The sequence below is a fragment of the Cervus canadensis genome, chromosome 1 (assembly GCF_019320065.1).
Source record: "Cervus canadensis isolate Bull #8, Minnesota chromosome 1, ASM1932006v1, whole genome shotgun sequence".
NCBI lineage: Eukaryota > Metazoa > Chordata > Mammalia > Artiodactyla > Cervidae > Cervus > Cervus canadensis.
Window position 1 is genome coordinate 126,744,779 of NC_057386.1, and position 14,975 is coordinate 126,759,753.

The 14,975-nt window shown below is 57.9% G+C and overlaps 1 protein-coding gene across 1 annotated transcript in view; it reads right to left on the reverse strand.

The window, feature by feature from the left end:
• Positions 1-5,522: 5,522 nt before the first annotated feature.
• Positions 5,523-14,975, reverse strand: part of NCOR2 (nuclear receptor corepressor 2) — a 234,501-nt gene continuing 225,048 nt past the window's right edge. Inside the window, 8 exon segments of the mRNA XM_043442529.1 lie at positions 5,523-6,714; positions 7,285-7,464; positions 8,583-8,807; positions 11,473-11,526; positions 12,915-13,063; positions 13,675-13,824; positions 14,682-14,820; positions 14,823-14,874. Of these exon segments, the coding sequence (XP_043298464.1) occupies positions 6,533-6,714; positions 7,285-7,464; positions 8,583-8,807; positions 11,473-11,526; positions 12,915-13,063; positions 13,675-13,824; positions 14,682-14,820; positions 14,823-14,874 (1,131 nt within the window). The 3' untranslated portion in view covers positions 5,523-6,532.

Here is a 14,975-nt window from a genome sequence, read left to right on the forward strand (position 1 = left end):
GCTTTGCCACCCTGTATGCCAGCCCTCAACACTCACAGACCACCAGAGCCCATTGTATCCCTGGAGAAGGGCCCATGCTGCCTCTGCAAAGCAGGTCTTAACCATGTTACATCTTCTCCCCATCTGGCCCACGTCCTTGGAGGGGCCTCTGGGACCCCAGATTGTAAACGAGGAGGGCATTCAGCAGCCTTAGGATAGTGTCCTCTTTTGAGTAGCGGAGTGCTGGTGTCTTTGCAATGGGCTTCCCTAGTGGCTCAGGAGTAAAGAATTCACCTGCAGTGCAGGAGACCTGAGTTCGATCCCTGGGTTGGGAAGATCCCATGGAAAAGGAAATGGCAACCCACTCCAGTATTCTTGCCTGGAGAATCCCATGGACAGAGGAGCCTGGCGGGCTACAGTCCATGGGGTAGCAAAGAGTCGGACACGATGGAAGTGACTGAGCATGCACGCTTGGTGTCTTTGCAGGGGCTCCAGCCTTGATGGAGGATGGTCTCTGACAAGGAGTGGAGGTGGTGAGGCAGGAAGGCAGGGCCAAGGGGCAAGTTCATGTCACCCAGAGAAAGAACCTTGAGGCCTCGGCTGCTTAGGGAGAACAAACGGGGCGCAAACACAGCGCTGGGGCTTTGTACGGACATGCACGCATGCTGGGGTCACATCACTCGCACCAGGCAAATTCAACTGAGTTTACTTTCCAGTCACAACTCTGATCTCCCCACTTGGAAGGAAAAATGGGTTGGGCTTCCTGACGCGTGCAATTATGGTGCCAATGAACCTGGTGACCTTGGAGATGTCCCAGGTGTCGCCGTTCAAGAAACAACTTCCGGGGTGTGTGGTTAGCTGACGGCTTCCAGTCAGAGAGTGCAGGGATGGGACCCCTCCAATGGGCATCTTGGCTCCTGGTTGACCGAGGCTGGATCCCTGCCTGGTCCTGCTTCCTACTTTTGTCTTTCACAGGTGTCACCCCTGATAGGCCTCATCCCCCCGCCCCAACCATCTCAGTACCTCCCCAAGGACCTGGGTAGCACTTGTGCTTCTGAGAATCAAGCAAGACCATCTTGGACCATGCAAACAGCTTCCATGTTCCCTGATGACCTTGGAACTCCAGCCTGCTTTTCCTTGTATGGCAGGGGTTCCAAGAGGCCCACCCTGTGGTGGGAGTAAGAGATGTGCAAGGGTTGCAGCCAGAAGACCCTCAAGCACACCCCAATTTTCCTCTAGAGAAGCCGTGTGTCCTACCAGAACCCAGAGGACTTGGAGGCCAGCAGAAAGTGGTGCCCGTTTCATCTGGGAACTGTCCCAACCCTTGGGATTACTACCCCCAAAATAGAGCCTGGAGGCCGGTGACCCCACTACTGAGGCTCAGGGTGCTGCCTGCAGAAGGCACTTCGGTCTTCTATCCCCCCTCAGCGCTCCCCAGATCCAGATGCACTGGATAAGCCCTTGTGGGGTAGGCAGAGGCCACTCACTAAGCCCCCTGGGAGGGGAAGACTGACATGGGAAGGGCACGGTGGCTGGAAAGTCTCTTGCTTTACTTCTCTGAGCATCTGCAAAATGGGCACATGATTTCACCTTTCTGGCGGCTGGGACAGTGAGAGTCCATGCTGGTAAAGCTTTGGCTGCAATTGAATCAAGCTGGGACCATCCTGGGGGTGGGTCAGGGCGTCCATCTCTCATGCAGCTGCAGGAACACTTCCCAGGTTGGAGGACCGGCTCTGGCCCCACACACCCATCCTGATCCACTTCGCTCAGCTTCGTCTGCGGTCACCCCAGCCAGTCTCTGGGTTCATCACACTCACAGGCCTCAAATCCAACTCGGCGGTCCCTGCCCACCTACAAACAGGTGCCCTGTCGGCAGTCTCATCCCCGCCCGCCCTTCGTGATGCTGCCAACAGCGGCCCTGGCAGCCGGCATGTACATGGACCACCTTCTCTGTCTGCAGACTGCCTGACCCTGCTGTCAGCACTTTTTTGCATTTAATCTTTCCAAGGAGCCTGTGAGGTAGCTGGTGAGACATTCTAATGAGGAAGTGGGACCTGGCCAAACTCCAGAGGGGTGAGATGGACAGACAGCCTGTCGTGTGACTGCCACAGCTGACCCTTCCCCAGCTTCCCAGAGAAGGCATGAAGACAGACACATCTCCTTCGACGGCCCTCCTCGTCCTTCTAAAGGCTCCCTCCCACCAGCCGCCAGCTATCAAGTCAGTCCCACCCCCTCCTGGTAATATGCAAAATAGTCACTCACTGTCCCTGGACCACCTGGAGTTTTCCCTCCCCTCTCTCTCCTTTCCTCACAAACCCATTCATGTCTTTTTTCCTGGCCTCACCCTACTGACTCCTGCTCAGATGGGTAAACTGTGTCTCTACAGAACTACACAGCCCATCTCTGAGTTACTCCTCCCAGCAATATCATTATCCCATTTTACAGATGGGGAAACCAAGGCACAGAGGGTTCAAATGGCTTGGCCATGGTCACACAGCCATTAAGCGGCAGCTGGCCCCGTGGTCTGTCCTTACTCTCAGGCTACACCACCTCCCTTTTGCCTGCCTGGTAAGTGGCCTGGCCCCTTGATGGGGGCCCTTCCTGAGGCAGTGGGTCTCTGTCCTGGCCCCACACTGGTCTCCTGGCCTGTTTTCCCCTCAGCACCCAGTAGCCTCACAAGCCAATGAGCTCCAATTTCAGGAAACCAGCCCATCATCTTACAGGGCGTTGCTTGTTCTGTCTCAGAACTTCCAGGGCCCCCGCACTATGTCCACCCACCCTGGCCTCCTGAATGCCCGGCAGGGTCTCACCTCCCACCCTTTGCCCACGCAGGTTCCTTCCACTCAGCATATCCCTTCCCCAAGAACCACCACCTCCTGGAAGCCACCCTGATTGCTCCAGGTCAGTTGTCACAGTTTGTGAGTCACCTGGGCCCACGAAGGCTTGTCCTGAGCCGAGGGCCCTGGGGACCAGCCCATTCCTGCCCTCCCTGTGGACGGCAGCTCTTCAGGCCAGCGGGGGCTGTGCCTTCCTCTGAAGAGCTGTCTGTGGCCTTACTGGAGACCTCCTGGCCGTAAGGAACTGAAGGGATCAGGTTCTAGCTCCAACCTTGGGTACCACCCCCGCCATCAGGAGGGCTGCAATGCGTCTGCATCAGGAATATCTGGGCTGCTGGGTGAATACAGATTCCCAGGCCCCACCGTGAACCCAGAGAATCATATATATCCACCAGGCGGGGCCCAGGAATCTGGATTCTAACCAACGCCACATGGAGACACAGGGACACTAGCCGACAACCGTCCCCCACTTTACAAACCACGTTCTCATTTCCCGCTGAATCTGATCATCAAGGGTCAGTTCAGCTCAACAGTCAGCGGGGGGCTTGGTCAACAACAGTCAGGAAGGGAAAAGCAAGAGCCTTGCTCTCCAGGGGTTCTGTCCAGTAGCTTGCGGTATGTTAGCAGAGACCCAGAGGAGAGAGAAGACGGGGAGAGATAATGGGTTTTAGAGGAGGGAATGACCTAGCTGGGTTTTGAAGTGTGTGTAAAAGTTTTCCAGGGAAATAGGGGTCAGGGAACAGCATGAAAGTGTCAGTTGCTCAGTCGTGTCCGACTCTTTGTGACCCCATGGACTGTAGCCCGCCAGGCTCCTCCGTCCATGGGATTCTTCAGGCAAGAATACTGGAGTGGGTTCCCATACCCTCCTCCAGGGGATCTTCCCAACCCAGGGATCAAACCCGGGTCTTCTGCACTGTAGGCAGACTCTACCAGGGAATTAAGGCGCACAGCATTGGTCTCCATTTTAAGATGGACCAGTAAGAAAACTGAACCAGAAGGGAGTCCGGTGAACCCTTTGGGGGCTGAGGACTGGCTGGGTGAGCCTGGAAGAGAGGGCGGACCCTCTGTAGGCACCAGGAGGACCTGAATTCTCCCTGTGCCCTGCCAATATTCCGGTGTGGGGTCTGTGTACCGGCCCTCAGAGAGGACAGAGGCGCCGAGTTGTGTCAGTTCTGAGGTCCTGGAGACAGAGGGCTGGCAGAGATGACCCTGTGGGTTGACACTTGTGTTACCATCCCCCACCCCCCACCTCTATATCACCCTGGTCTGACTACAGCTGAGGGAGGAGGCATGGGATCCTGGGTGACACCAGCATGCCTGGCTAACCCCTGGTGGCTGGTGTGGCCAGCACAACCTGACCCACCCTGGATTCCAGGTGGGGGCTGGCCTGCACCCCAGGCAGAGGGAGGCCGGCCGAGGACAAGACCCTTTGGTGGCCCAACACTGCCACCTGCCTGTCAGCACCAGTACTGCAGCCCAAGTGCCAGGCTGCACCCTGTGGGGCTCAAGCCCTCTGCCCACTCCCTTCACGGCAAAGGTTCGCAGGGTAAACTTGGAGCGCCACAGGGGCTGGGCAGAGTCCCCTGGGGATACAGAGCTTTCCCCCCCCACCGCACGCCCCGGTCTACACCCTGGGGAGATGGGGGTGCTGGGTTGACCACCAGGTTAAAGGTTGGGCTGGGGATGGCAATTTCTCCCTACAGTGGCCCTGGTTCTCTCCTCCTCTGCGCCCCACCCTGAACCCCAATCCCGCATGCATGTCCGCTGCAAAGAACTTCAGCCTCTCTGAAGCGCTGGCTCCGCTCCTGAAGGAACATGGCAGGCGTGAGAGCACACAGCCCTTGAGATCCGTTTTACCAAAACCACAAGTCGCCAATTGGCAGATGTCTCAAGATTCGAGCTGGGAGGCTGTTCCCTCTTCTGCCTTATATGCAAAGCCAAGGATCTGTCTGTTTTCTAACAAGGCATAGGTGGAATAATTTTTATTTTTTAAAGTATTTATTTATTTGGCTGTGTTGCGTCTTAGTTGGGGCACATGGGATCTTCACTGCCGCGCACAGGCATAGCTGCCCCACGGCATGTGGGATCTAAGTTCCCCGACCAGGGATCAAACCCGTGCCCCCTGTGCTACAAGGCGGATTCTTAACCACTGGACCACCAGCCAAGTCCCAGAATAATAACGTTTTAAGGTATTTAACAGTTCAGAGGTGATGATGGCCATCTTGGACACTGTCAGCATGGGTGTGAATTTCCAATACCCTCCTCGTGGGTGAAAATTCAATACTCCCACCATGGGTGTGATGGTTCAATGTCCGCACATTGACATCCCTACCGTTGGTATAAATACTCACCTGCAGAGGAGCCAACTCACTGGAAAAGACCCTGATGCTGGGAAAGACTGAAGGCAGGAGGAGAAGGGGACGACAGAGGATGAGATGGTTGGATGGCATCCCTGACGCAATGGACATAAGTTTGCTCCAGGAGATAGTGAAGGACAGGGAAGCCTGGCTTGCTGCAGCCCATGGGGTTGCAAAGAGTCGGACACGACTGAGCAATTAAGCAACATTCACCTGCAGATGGGACGAGTCTGGTGAGTCTGGGGATGTGCCCTTGTCCCCCGCAGGGCTACACTCCCACCGTCCCATTCTGTGTTGCCCACCCTCCGGGCTGCGGGTCCGAGATAGATAGAGAAGGAGCCTCTGTAACTCGAGTATAATTTGCTTTTTAATGAGAAGAACATGTGTAAATGACAGGACGCCACCGCCGTGCGCAGACGGCGGTCACAGAATACCCATCAAATTCATTCTGCCCAAGGAAGGGAGGAAGGGAGGACGCAGGGGGGAGCTCAGGGGCCAGCAGCCCCCACCCCCCCTTGGTCCTGCGGACGATGGGGTCACCGACTGTCAGCCTGCGCACGCCTCTTGAACGGTAAGCAGGGATCGAAAGCACAGCAGCAATAATACTGGGTAAGTCCTTCCTTGCTTAAAACATCTGAATTAATTCATTGAAGGTATCAAAAATATACCCTGTAAACCAATATATCATTTACACCTGCCTTTCCTTCCCGCCGCTGCGGCAATGCTGCGTGAACAAAACAGTCCAGTTCCTCGGAGCAGCCGCTCGCCCCAGGCCGCACCTGGCCCTGCCGCCCGCCCGCCCGCCTGGCCTGACTCGGTTTCCCACGGTCTCATCGCCTGGGGCTGGGGCAGCCCCTGGGGCCCCGGGACAAGAGTGCTGGGGCCTGGACAGGGCCCGTGTCCGTCTGTCCAGAGTGCTAAGCGGGAGGGGGGTGGGGGGCGGAGGGGGCTGGGGGTGCGGGGGCTGCGAGCTCAGTTTAGACTTTGGTTCCAAATGCGTTAAGGGGGGAGGCAGTGGCGTGGGAGGTGGGTGGTCGTCCTGCTTTGGGTCCCTGGCCGCCCCGGCTGTACGCGTGTGGCCGCCACACACGCCTGCCGCGCCCCCTGCCCGGCCCGGCCCCTCCCGAGCACCAGGTAAACATCCCCTGAGTAAGGTCACTGCGCGGGCCAGCCGGGGCGGGAGTCGTAGTTAAGGCTTTAGACAGGCAAGGATGCCGGCTCTGGACGGACGGACGGACGGACGGACGGACGGGCGCACAGGCAGACTCAGGGGCTCCTTCCTCGGTGCGGGGAGTCGGCGGCCGCCCGCTCCTCGCCCCGCTGCTCCGGCTGCTCGCCGCCCCCTCCCCACTCTGACCGTCACTCGCTGTCGGACAGCGTCTCGTACTGCGAGCAGAGCAGTGGCTTGGGCTCCTCATCCCAGGCGTGGTGGGGGCCGGCCAGGGGCCCGCTGCCCGTGGGGAGGCCGGGCGGGGGCGGGGAGGCCATGACCCCCGCCTGTAGCCGCATGATCAGGGGGTTGTAGGGGAATGGGGTGGACCCTGCCGGAGAGACCGGGAGAGACGACACGGTGAGCCAGGCGGTCCCCGCGGGCCCCACCCACCTGCCACCCCGGGGCCTTGCTTTCCTGCCTCCGCTGCCCTTCTATCTCCTGAATGTTCTCAAATTGCCCACCCGGGCTCCTCGCCACCACTCCCACCCCATCCATGCCCGGCAGTCTGTCTTCCATCCCTGCAGGAGCCTCCTCGCTGCTCCTGCCCTTGTCCCCGGGGCCTGTTCTGCAGCCAAGGGATCTCCCGAACCTCCCCCAGGGACTTCTTGGCACTCACAGAGAAATCGGGGGTGGGGGGCTCCCTTGCAACCCCCCTGCAAACCCATGGGACTGGTCCCTGCCCACGAGCCTCTCTCTTCACTTCCGGAATCCTTCATCCTCTCTGACTGCGCCCGTGCCCTCCAGCTGGGCCCTTACAGGGAGTGTCCTGACCGTGTGTGAGTCTGAGTTTAGCTGGGCAGGGCCCTGGGTGGTCTCAGAACAGGCCTGACCACGTGCTCAGCACACAGTAGGTGCTTGAGCAGTCGGCCTGGCCCCCTTGCCCGGCCCCAGCGCCCACCTGCGGATGAGGGCCGGTCCTCCCACACGCGGTTGGTGAGCGGAGTCCGGCGGTTGCAGTCTCCCTCCGAGTGCACCGAGGAGACGGAGGGTGGCCGGTCCCCAGACGCCAGGCCCGGGGCTGGGGACTTGGCTTTTCGGCTGCTGGGTCTGCCGGAGACTTTGGCCTTTCCGCCGCCACCTGCAGGGGGACACACGGAAGGGGCCGCGTTGGACTGTGAGGACAGCTCTTGTGCTGTGGGGATTTGGGGATGGGTGAGGCCCTGACCCCCTGCTTCCTGGGCCCCCCAGGGAGGGAGAACAGCAGCTCAGGCCCCTAGGAAGCCAAAGAGGTCAACCAGATGTCCAGACCCAGCCATGCGCCTGGATGTGCAGGGGTTTCTACTAGGGCAGTGGGTAGAATTATGTGCAAAGCCCCCTCAGGCTGCCCCGAGGCCCATCTACCCACTATGGGCTAATACTCCAAGCACAAAGCCTCAGGCCTCTGGCTTGACCCTGACCATAGCCCCAGGACTATGCTGGGGCCTGGCGGGCTGCAGGCCCTCTGCAGAGAAGCCGGGAGCCCTGAGGCCAGGCCTGGGTTCGCGTTATGTCCAGAAACTTCCTGGGGCCACAGTGTCCAGGTTAGAAAAATGGCTCAAGCGCTCTCCTTGCAGCCCTTGCTCTGATATGTGGAGTGTTGATTAGGGACCCAGGCCCGAGGGCGAGCTGGCCCGTGTGGTTTCCCTAACTCATCTGATCTCCTCCCCATCAGGCCTGAGGGCCAGCTGTGGACATGCAGGGTGGCCGCCGCAGGCACAGAGCCTACTAGCCTGGCTGCCCATGAGCCCAGGGGTCCCCTCGATCCACACAGAGAAGGTAAGGACCTCACTCCAGCCCGACTGCCCCCAAGGAGACACAAGAGGGGCCAGGATGCGGGCCTCTGGGGACCCGTGTCCGGCAGGGTTCGAGGAAGGCGGGGCAGGGCTCGGGCAGCGGCGTGAGTGGTTTTAGAAAAGCGGCAGTTCCTTCGTGCCCAGTGGGCAAGGGCGGACCCGGGGCAACTCGGACACCTGGGGGTGCCCGCCGGCTTGGGGTTAGCCAACTCCAGGACCACGTCAAACACGCACAAAAAAATCAAGTCACAAGCTCCAAAGCTGGGGGTGGGGGGGCGGGAGGCGGGGTGGCGTTGGTCAGAGGAACGTGGAGGAGGAGGAGGAGGAGGAGGAGGCTGCGGCGGCGGGAGGATTAATGACACCGGGGTGGGGACAGACGGGGCGGGCGGGGCTGGAGGGCCGAGGCGGGAGGAGGCCTGCAGACCTGGCGAGGTGAGTGCGTGTTCGCTTCGTCCGTCAGCAGCGGTTATGGGCATAGCAGCAGCGGGCAGGCTGGCACTGGCATTCAGAGGGTTAAAAGCATTGGCGCTGAGCGGGTGCTCTTCCCACTGATCATATTTACCCATGAGCGCCTTTCTAATAATAGCCTCCAGCCCCATGTTGGTGCTGGCATGTTCCTGCACCGCCTGGCTTCTGCAGGTCATGAGGCCTGGGAGAGAGACACACACAGGGGGGCCGGGGGGGCCAGGGGGGAGGGGGAGAGAAGCACAGAGGGGGAGAGGGAGGAGAAGAGAGAATACACAGTGAGCACATTTCGGCAAAGCCACGATTCTCCGTTTCCCTGTCTGCCCCGCCCGCCCTGGTGTTCCCTGCAGGGCGATGGGGCGGGAGGCCTGTCTCTGACTCTCAGGGATTCCCGGTGCGGTGCGGGTGAGGGGGGAGAGGTGGGCTTTGGGGCAGTTACAAGCTCATCACCCCCCACCAAGCCTCACTTCTACTCTGCCCTCTGGGGAAGAGGAAGCCCCTACTGGCTCCCTAACCCCAGCTGGGGCTGCGTCATTAATTACAATCCAAGTGGCCTTCAAAACAGGGAGTGGGGTGGAGGGTGGGATCAGAGGTCCCTTTATTGAGGGGAAAGGGCTGCGGGGAAACTAAGTCCAGCCTAAGCGCAGTGCTGGGCGTGGGGGAGTCCTTCCTTGGTTCCCAGGGTATGCTGGGGAGAGGGACGGGGGGAAGGTGACCAGACAGTCCTCCGGCCGCCCCCACCTGGGAGCCCCCTGCCCCCCCGCCCGGCAGCTGGGCCTAACTCTCCTCCCACGCCTTCTCCCCGCCCAGGGAGCCACGAGGAGAAAGAGGTGCAGAGACGGACGGTGAGGGAGGGTCGCAGCCATGCAGTTACGGTGCGTGCGGGGGTCAGGGCAGAGCTGGAGACAGTGGCCTGGCCGCGCCCGCCCGGCCACCCCAGCCCACAGCGGTCTGATCGACAGTTGCCCCCCCACGGATCCTTCCAGACACCCACTGCGAAGTCAAGCCCGTTACTCCTCTTTTTCTGTTTACCAGGTTTCCTGACCCTCTCGTGTTTCCTTGTGAACCATCCCAGGGACTTTTTTGCAAACCCCAGGGAATGTGCCTCTTTGGGGCATTTTTTTTTTTTTTTTTGTTAAACCAGACTCTGCTTTCAAAAACTGCCGACGAAGCTCTCTGCCTGCCACCAGGCAAAATTTTTCATGAATTTTAAAACTTCTGCTCAGAGCCAACTGTATGATTAGCAAGTCTGGCTGACCCCTGACTCATCTGTAAACTGGACTGCTGACTTCGTGACACGGCAGCTTCTAAAATCACATTTCCAAAGCAACTATCTGCTGTCTACGTTTTCTTTTTCTTCTCTTCCTTTTACTTTCAAACTCATTCACAGCCACAAGACCCCTTGACTTTTTTTTTTTTTTTTTTAAGCTGGGTCTTGGCCATGTTTCATCAGCACTTCAAATAAAAAAGCCATGTCCACCAAGAAAAAGGAAATTTTCCAACAGGGGTGATGGATGGGTAGAGGAGCAAAGAAAGCATTTATGATCCTACAAACTAAAACACTGGGAAGTGGAAAAAATGTGAGGGATACTGGTAATGATGGTTACTCTGTAGGTTAGCATCCTACGATCACAGATGAGCCTGACACCAAGGTCATGGGTACGTGATCTGACTGGTGCTTAGTCAGGAAGCTGACCACTGCCAGTCCTGAAGCAGGAGCTAAAGCAGCAGAGACTGGGGTCTGGGGGAAATTCCTTTGTTTGGATTAAACTGCTTCGAAAAAAAAAAGTTGAATCTAATTTATATACAAGTTTTCACATAAATCTTGGTTGTTGCACATGAATTTCTACATACACATGCACCTGCATGTCTCAGCGACTCAGTCAAGGTTTGGAACATTCTGAAAACATCCATTTCTGACCATCTTGTTGTTTCGACCAAATTGCCTCCTCCCTGTTGCCTAAGGCTCAGCATTTAGAGGCCCCGTGGCCCCCTGATAAAATCCAATAGTTGTCTTTTGCTCACCCCGTTCCTGGAGCTGTGATGGCCCCCAGAGAAGGTCATTGTGACCCCCCCGTGTCCCTCCCGAAGATGCTCCCACTCTGGCAGAGGGTCAGCCCCATCTGCTCTGGGCTCAGTCGTTTCATACCAGACACAAGGCCCTTCCCCAAGGCCCCACCCAGTCCTACAGAGGCAGCAGAAATGCACAGTGTGGCCCCTACTGGAGGCTGGGGGATCCAACCCCAAGGGCCTCCAACACATCATAGAAGGCTTAAGTTTCAGCTTAAAAACACATGTGGGTTTTACACTTCTCTCAGAATATATCTGTAGTGTTCCCCTAGCCTCCTGGCTGGTATTTTCAAGTAAAACTGATGCTCTATCTATATAAAATGCCCACCTGGACCCCGAGGGCAGCCTGTATGCACACAGGCTCACTCTCCATCCACAGACTCAAGTCTCCATCTGAGACCCCAACAGACAAGCCGGGTAAGTTTCTGGACAGTTGTGTGTGATTCTAACACTGTCCTAAATGCACCAGGAGGCCTTGAAATTGAACTCCAAATAGAAACTGGTTGCAGGCCTCCCCCTCCCCTGCCTCCGGCCTTTTATGTGCGTCTGTATCCCCACCGCAAGGTTTGTTTAGACCAGAGGAGGGGACGCACTTGAACAGAGAAAGGCCCCTTGTCACCACAGTTACAGCTGGTGTGGGGCCCAGAGACCTCCATGACCTCATCCCTGAGTCTCCTCCTGGGTCCAGACACCCAGTGTGACCTCCCCAGGGTGCATAGTGATGGGGGTGGGGTGGGAGGACAGGCACAGGGCTGGCGGTCCCCAGGATGGATGGTTACCTGCTCCGGTGATGGCCGGCATGTTGAAGATCTCCGTCCCCGGCTGGCCGATATCTGGAGGGAGACAATAAGGAGGGTGAGGGCGACGGGCCCACGGATCCTGGAAATCATCTGCCCCGTCCCCCTCACCCCACACCCCAACCACCTGCCCCGCTCCCGTCTGGTCTAGGCAAGGTGCGCCAGCTGGGAGCTTGTGCAACGTGGCAGGGCTAGTCTCGGTCTATGGGATTCTCTTGGCAACAATACTAGAGTGGGTTGCCATGCCCTCCTCCAAGGGATCTTCCCGACCCAGGGATCGAACTTGTGTCTGCTGACATTTACCTGCATTGGCAGGTGGATTCTTTACCACTAGCACCATCTGGGGCAGCACTTGAGAGTCTGTATTTCTCTCTATTATGTACGGCAGCCTGTCATACATAACACCGCGCTTGGCTATGTCTCCAGTCTTGGAAGCTTGACTACCCGGTGTGTGTACGCTAAGTTGCTCAGTCATGTCTGACTCTTTGCGACCTCATGGCCTGTAGCTCTTCAGGCTCCTCTGTCCATGGGATTCTCCTACAAATGGACCCTGAGGGCTTGTGTGGAGGTTCTAGCACAGCTAGAGGGGAGCACAGAGCTACTGATACACCCTTGACCAAAGAAGGGGAAGGCCATCCTCTTCAACTGAGCGCACAGCTCTGGGAGGCACACACATGGAGCAGTGAGGGAGGAAGGGGACACCCGCCAGCCAGCCAGGTCAGCCGAATCAACGCTGGTGATCAATGGGGTGACAGAGGTCACAGCCAGATGGCCTTGACATCCGAGATTTTGCATTCTGAGTCAGCTCTCGGGGACTGCTCACCTGCTGGCCGATGCATGGCACTTGACAAGGTTCTGGATTTAACAGCCTGGGCCAGGGACTGTCTGTAGGGTTTTAACACCAGCCCCAGAAAGAGAAAAGGCTCTGCAAGGCCCTTGAGCTCCCCCCAACTAAAGAGCTCTTTGAGGCTGAAGATGTGAGGACCCTTCATTCATTGGTTTACCGGCTCATAGGTTCTCTTAAGCATCTGTGACGGGCCAGGCGCTATGCTAACAGAGGTGGGGAGCTGAGCGAGGACTGACATCCAGGAACCACATAAATAGAGAAAAATCACAAATGTGAGGAACACTGTGAATGGGAGACACACGGAGCCCTGTGTGAGTGTGACCCCAATCTCTGGAGCCCAGTGTGAACTGGCCCATTCATGCAAATATTCCCCAAGAGCCCCTGTATGCTGGGAATCATTCTGGGTACAGCATTCTGTGCCACCAGATACCTACAGTAAAGAGAGAGACCACCCCAGGCTCCTTGAACATGAGGTGATGGGCCAGTGGGAGAGGTGGTCGGCAGGTCCACCCAGCCAAGCTGGCCCCCAGCCCCGCGGCCCCGTCATCCTGCTCCCGGGGAGGGGTGGGCCCCTTACTGTATTCTGGCTCATTCCGGTTGTGGGTGTTCAGCTTCTTATTGATCTCCTGTTTCTTAGATTTGACCATGGCCGAGTTGCTCTCAGTCAGCTTGCTGAAGAACGCCGGTGGCTGGCTGGTGTTGCCTGGAGATTTGGAGCCCATCCTGCTGTGAGGATCAGACACCCCAGGTTAGTTCACTTGGGGCTGTTTGTACACCCTTGATGACAGGGTGCTCACCACCTGAGCTGCCTTAGAAATTCAGAATGATGCTTCTCCCACCCCCAAACCTGCTTCCTTGGTCTCTTAGGGACCATGTCTCCTGAAATTCCCTATCCATGGGCTCAGGGTATCTCTGGAGAGCCTCAGCTGCCTTGGTGGGCCATACCTATCTGCCTGCCACAGCCAGATGCCCAGAAAAGGGCTTGGGGAACCAAAATGGGCTCAGATCACACCTTCCCCTGAGATCAGGGGGCTTTTTTCTCTGCCCCCAACCCAGCCCTGGGCCCCAGCTTGGTCCAGTACATTTAACTCTTTAAATCTCAGGTCCTCAAATGTCGGCAACAGGGGCCCAGCCTGAGCTGAGAGACCCCAGCCCAAGACTCTGGAAGTTGCCATGGAGATCTCTCAAGTTTCGACCTTGTTTAGTAGGTCTGAGGTCCTCAGTTGCACCCCGAAGCCCTTGTCAAGCCCCCAACTGCACAGCAGTGGACCGAGGCCACAGGTGAGCAAGGGCCGTATTCCTGAGCACCCGGGGAAGGGGAGGGGCCAAGAAGATACCTGGGCTCCATCTGCTCCCCGTCCCGGTACAGCAGTGGGTACATGGTGCCCCGCGGATGCCCGGGCTCCACCATGCCCTCCGGTGGGGACACAGGTTCAATACCATCCTCGCCGCTGCCCAGGGCTGACGTCTTGCTTGGCTCTGGAGACCTGGGTGGAGAGAGGGTCCCAGCAGTGGTCAGAGCTCTGAGCTCTCTCTCTCTCGAAGCGGGTACACCCCTCCCTCCACTCCCCTGCAAGCCCTGTGTCACTCTAAACCAGCGCTTAGCACCCTTTATTTTCCTGTAAAGGGCCAGATAGTAAATATTTCAGGAGTGATGGGCCAATTGTGGTCTTGGCTGTGTTCTTCTTTGTTTAAAAAGAATAACCCTTTAAAAATGTAAAACCGTCTTCAGCTCATGGACTGTGCAAGAACAGGCTATGGGCGGGATTTGGCCCCCGTGGGTGGCACTTTGTTGAACCTCTGCTGCACCCCCACGCCAGGGACCCCAGTATTCCTCCAAAGACATCCGGCCATCTCCTTTCCTCTGTGCGCCACCCGGAATGGCTCCCTCATCCTAGTGGAGGGCCCTCCCCTCTCCCCTCCTCTCTGACCGGGGGCCCCTAGGGGTAACCAGGAGTGCAAAGTGCATGTGTGCCTACTAGGAGGCTGCTCTCACACCACACAGCTCTGCTTCGAATCCCAGCTCCTCCACTTACTGGCTGTGTCCCTGTGGGCAAGTGAGCTCACTGCTCCATGCCTCAGTTTCTTCATCTGTGAAATGGGTAACACTGCCTACACTTCCTGAGGCTGTGGTGAGGATCCTGGTTGATGTGTGTGAAGGGTTTAGCTCAGTGCCGGGAATCCCCCCAGAGTGTGGAGCGCATATCAGCTAGGGGTCCAGTTGCTCTGTGACCTTGAGCCAACTCCCCGAGTTCCCTGAGCTTCCCCCTTCCCGCAGCAGAAACCTAACGAAGCTCCTCGGTGGGGACTGTCAAGGGGCACCCTGTCTCCCACCCCTGCTCACCTCTTGCCCCCTTCACTGTGGGGTGAGCCACGGGCCTGGGCACCGTGGTCCGGGGGTGGGAGGTAGAGGTCGCTGGGTGGGCGGCGAAGGTCCAGGACGGGGCAGCTGGCTCCGGGGAAGGAGTAGAGGGGGGCGGGAGGGGCGTGCTGAGCTGCTGCGGGTGGTGCCGCGTGTAGTCCTGCGTGATGACTTCCTGCAGGCCAAGGGTCAGGGGAGACGGGAAGGGTCAGGTGCCGGCCAGCTGCCAGAACCTTCCAGATACGGTGAGGGCTGAGCTGAGCTTTGGGGGCAGAA